The sequence below is a fragment of the Octopus bimaculoides genome, chromosome 29 (assembly GCF_001194135.2).
Source record: "Octopus bimaculoides isolate UCB-OBI-ISO-001 chromosome 29, ASM119413v2, whole genome shotgun sequence".
Classification (NCBI taxonomy): domain Eukaryota; kingdom Metazoa; phylum Mollusca; class Cephalopoda; order Octopoda; family Octopodidae; genus Octopus; species Octopus bimaculoides.
This window is the reverse complement of record NC_069009.1, coordinates 1215541-1219413: the sequence shown is the minus strand read 5'-3', so window position 1 is coordinate 1219413 and position 3873 is coordinate 1215541. Positions and strand designations below refer to the sequence as shown.

The 3873-nt window shown below is 36.8% G+C and overlaps 1 protein-coding gene across 3 annotated transcripts in view; it reads right to left on the bottom strand.

Moving 5' to 3' along the window:
* LOC106879006 (zinc finger protein OZF) overlaps positions 1-3017 on the bottom strand; it is a 22850-nt gene extending 19833 nt beyond the window's left edge. Inside the window, exons 1-2 of one of the 3 annotated variants that reach the window (XM_052977878.1) lie at positions 2376-3014; positions 7-1744 (exon numbers count right to left, since the gene is read on the bottom strand). In XM_052977878.1, coding sequence (XP_052833838.1) covers positions 196-1563 — 1368 coding nt within the window. In that variant the 5' untranslated portion in view covers positions 1564-1744; positions 2376-3014 and the 3' untranslated portion in view covers positions 7-195. Of the gene's footprint in view, positions 1-6; positions 1745-2375 lie in introns of those variants that run through there. The other 2 variants (XR_008267017.1, XM_052977875.1) reach the window with 2 other exon arrangements.
* Between the last annotated feature and the right edge of the window lie 856 nt (positions 3018-3873).

The window sequence follows — 3873 nt, the reverse complement described above, 5'->3', positions numbered from 1 at the left end:
AAATGTGGACATGGAGAACAATGATGACAGATGACTGGTATGGTTTGTCTCTCATACGAATGTCTAAGGAAGTAGTTAAGCTGCTTCTATAAGCAAATGAATTGCCACATGTTACAATGATATGGCTTTTCTCATGTATGAAAAAGTCAGAGACTAGATAAAGTGCTGTTTTTGGGAAATGATTTACCACAGGTATTACAGTGATATGACTTCTCTTGTATGAATGTGTCTGTGTCTAGTCAGGTGACTATTTTGAGAAAATGATTTACCACAGATATCACAGTGATATGGCTTCTCTCCTGTATGAACACGCTTGTGAGCAGTTATATGACTACTTACAGAGAATGATTTACCACAGATATCACACTGATATGGTTTCTCTCCTGCATGAATGCGTTTGTGGCAAGTCAAATTAATATTTTGAGAAAATGATTTACCGCAGATATCGCAACGATATGGCATTTCTCCTGTATGAATACATTCATGAATAGTTACGTCACTATTTCCAGGGAATGATTCACCACAAATATCACAATGATATGGCTTCTCTTTGGTATGAACAAGCTTGTGCTTGGTTAAGGTACCATTTCGAGTAAATGATTTACCACAAATATCGCAATGATATAGCTTCTCTTCAGTATGAACAACATTGTGCTTAGTTAAGTTCCCAGTGTCAGAGAATGATTTACCACAGATATCACACTGATATGGCTTCTCTCCTGTATGGATCCGTTTGTGGCGAGCCAAGTGCCTCTTATGAGAAAGTGATTTACCACAGATGTCGCAAAGACATGGCTTCTCTTCGGTATGGACAAGCTTGTGCCTAGTTAAGTTCCCAGTCTCAGAGAATGATTTACCACAGATATCACAATGATATGGCTTCTCTCCTGTATGAATGCGTTTGTGAAGTAACAAGGTACCATTCTGAGAAAATGATTTACCACAAATGTCGCAATGATACGGCTTTTCTCCCGTGTGAATACGTATGTGTGTAGTTAAGTAACTATTATTAACGAATGATTTACCACAGATATCACAGTGATATGGTTTTTCTCCTGTATGAATGCGTTTGTGAAGCAACAAGGTACCATTCTGAGAAAATGATTTACCACAGATGTCGCAATGATACGGCTTTTCTCCTGTGTGAATACGTATGTGTGTAGTTAAGTAGCTATTTTCATAGAATGATTTACCACAGATATCACAGCGATATGGTTTTTCTCCTGTATGAATGCGTTTGTGAGAAGTTAAATGATGAGTATCAGAAAATGATTTACCACAGACATCACAGTGTAAATATTTTCCTTTTAGGTGAATCTGTCTGTGTCTTGTTAAGGTCATACGGTCTGACAATGGTTTATCACAGATATCACAGCAATATGGCTTCTCTCCTGTATGAATACCTTGGTGAATGACTAAGTCAGCTTTCCGAGAGAATAATTTACCACAGGTATCACAATCATATGATATTTTGCTCTTTTCATTCTTTTCCTCATCAGGAAAATCAATTTCTTCAGACTCTTTTTTATATTCAACTTCACTCTGATATAATTCATTTTCCATATTGTTCCTTTCTCTCGTCACAGTACACAAATATTTTCCTTCCTTTTGTATATTGCTCTTAACAAATATTTCTACTGATCTTTACGTGTTATGTATAACATCTTTGCTCAGTCTTTAAGATGTTCAATACTAATGATGTAGTTTATATAAAAATTCTCTGAAACAGATGTCGTCTGATGATCTGAAATGAAAGAGAAACAACAGAGTCAAACATACAAGATTATTAGAGATTAGAGAGATTAAAAGATTGAAAGTTTTACTACATTATTATACAGACATGACCATACTTTCCTGGTTTCCTATGATTCCCTGTCGCCATCCAATTCTATTAGCATGAATTTGAAATGAGAGCTCGAGTCATAGTGAATCTTTCATTAGCTGATTACACAACCATGGATGCGTTGCAGTTACTCTCTTCATAGAACCTGTTAATCTTCACCATTGAACTTCCCAGAATCAATGTAAGAAGCATTGTTGGGGTTCAGTCGAGCTCTTCCAATGCTTCTTAACAAACTGCCATGCTGCAGTCCGAAAGATTGTCGTAGAGTACCCCAAGCTAAAAAATGGTTAGAAACCACAACTGTTCTTTTATATTTTATTTGGGAAAAGAAAAGTGTAATATACACACTCTGAAAGGTTATTGGAGAAAATTTCATTAAAAAATATCAATTTCAGCAGGTTTAGAATAGTATTTACGATGGGTAAAATGTAAACAAATCTTGAATATTTTAAGATTTCCGATTATAAGAAATCTGTACAAAAAGAAAACGAACTTCAATATAAAAATAAGATGAAATTATTATTTTACTTACAATTTAATGTCATTTGATATCTTCGAAAGAGTCCCTTCCCTTGTAGTTTTGATACAGAAGTAGAAATTCCTCCAGAAAGGTCGCTAATTTCAGACAAGAGATAAAAGAATATCTGGCACCAGAAATAATTTTGACAAAATAATATAAGAATGGGGTATGTATAAAACAGGCATTGGTTTGCTTTGAACACCGAAACGAAACAGTTATGTCAAGCAGAACAACTTCTACGAACCACTGACAAAACGCTGCTATTTAGAAAATGTGAATAAATGTTTTAAAACTGTTCTTATTATTACAGCCACGTTGAATGTGCCGGTTCTCGTCCGTTTACCGAACTTAAACAACGTGGAACCTTCTGAATACTTAGATGGGTGACCGCTTGGGAAAACTGTGTTGTAATGCTCTTGTAATGCTTAGCGGTTTTAATTCCGTGGTGGTCGACTTTGCCTTTCATCCTTTTGGTGTCGATAAAATAAGTGCCAGTTGTACACTAGGGTTGCTGTAATCGACTAGCTCCCTACCCCAAATTTCGGGCTTTCTTGCGGATCCTTTGTGTTAGGTTGCCAGCGGCCAAAATTTATTTATTGATTGATAGCGAAAACTACTTTCACGTCGTTAATTAGCCTAGAATTTATTAAATATTATATCAGTTCGAACAACAGAAAAGTAGTCCTGGCAACCAAACCGAAAAGATCCTTATAGAAAATATTGTTTGTTTGTTTTTTGCGAATATCACTTTCGGGTTTCCCGTAGACAAATACGGAAATTATGATTTTAAAAACAATTTTTCCCCCACAAAAGAAATACCCTCCCGCACACCCTAGATATATCCTTATCAATATACATTTCTTTACTGCCCACAGGGGGTTAAACATAGAGGGGACAAACAGGAACAGACATAAGGATTTAAGTCGATTACATTGTTTTCAGTGCATAACTGATTCTTATTCAATCGACCCCGAAAGGCAAAGTCGACTTCGGAGGAATTTGAACTCAGAACGTAGCAGCAGACGAAATACCACTAAGCATTTCGTCCGGCGTGCTAACGATTCTGCCATCTCACCGCCTTAATAACTATCATAAAATCTTGATTGTAATGGTAATCGCTGTTGGAAGGGTGGGGCAATTTCTTAAATTATCTACTTTCACGGATTTCACTCATTTCTTTTATTTCTAGGTGCAATTCTATATACATACATACATATTATATATATATAGGCGCAGGAGTGGCTGTGTGCTAAGTAGCTTGCTTACCAACCACATGGTTCCGGGTTCATTCCCACTGCGTGGCACCTTGGGCAAGTGTCTTCTACTATAGCCTCGGGCCGACCAAAGCCTTGTGAGTGGATTTGGTAGACGGAAACTGAAAGAAGCCTGTCGTATATATGTATATATATATTTATGTTGTGTGTTTGTGTTTGTCCCCCCAACATCGCTTGACAACTGATGCTGGTGTGTTTACGTCCCCGTAACATAGAGGTTCGGCAAAAAGAGACCG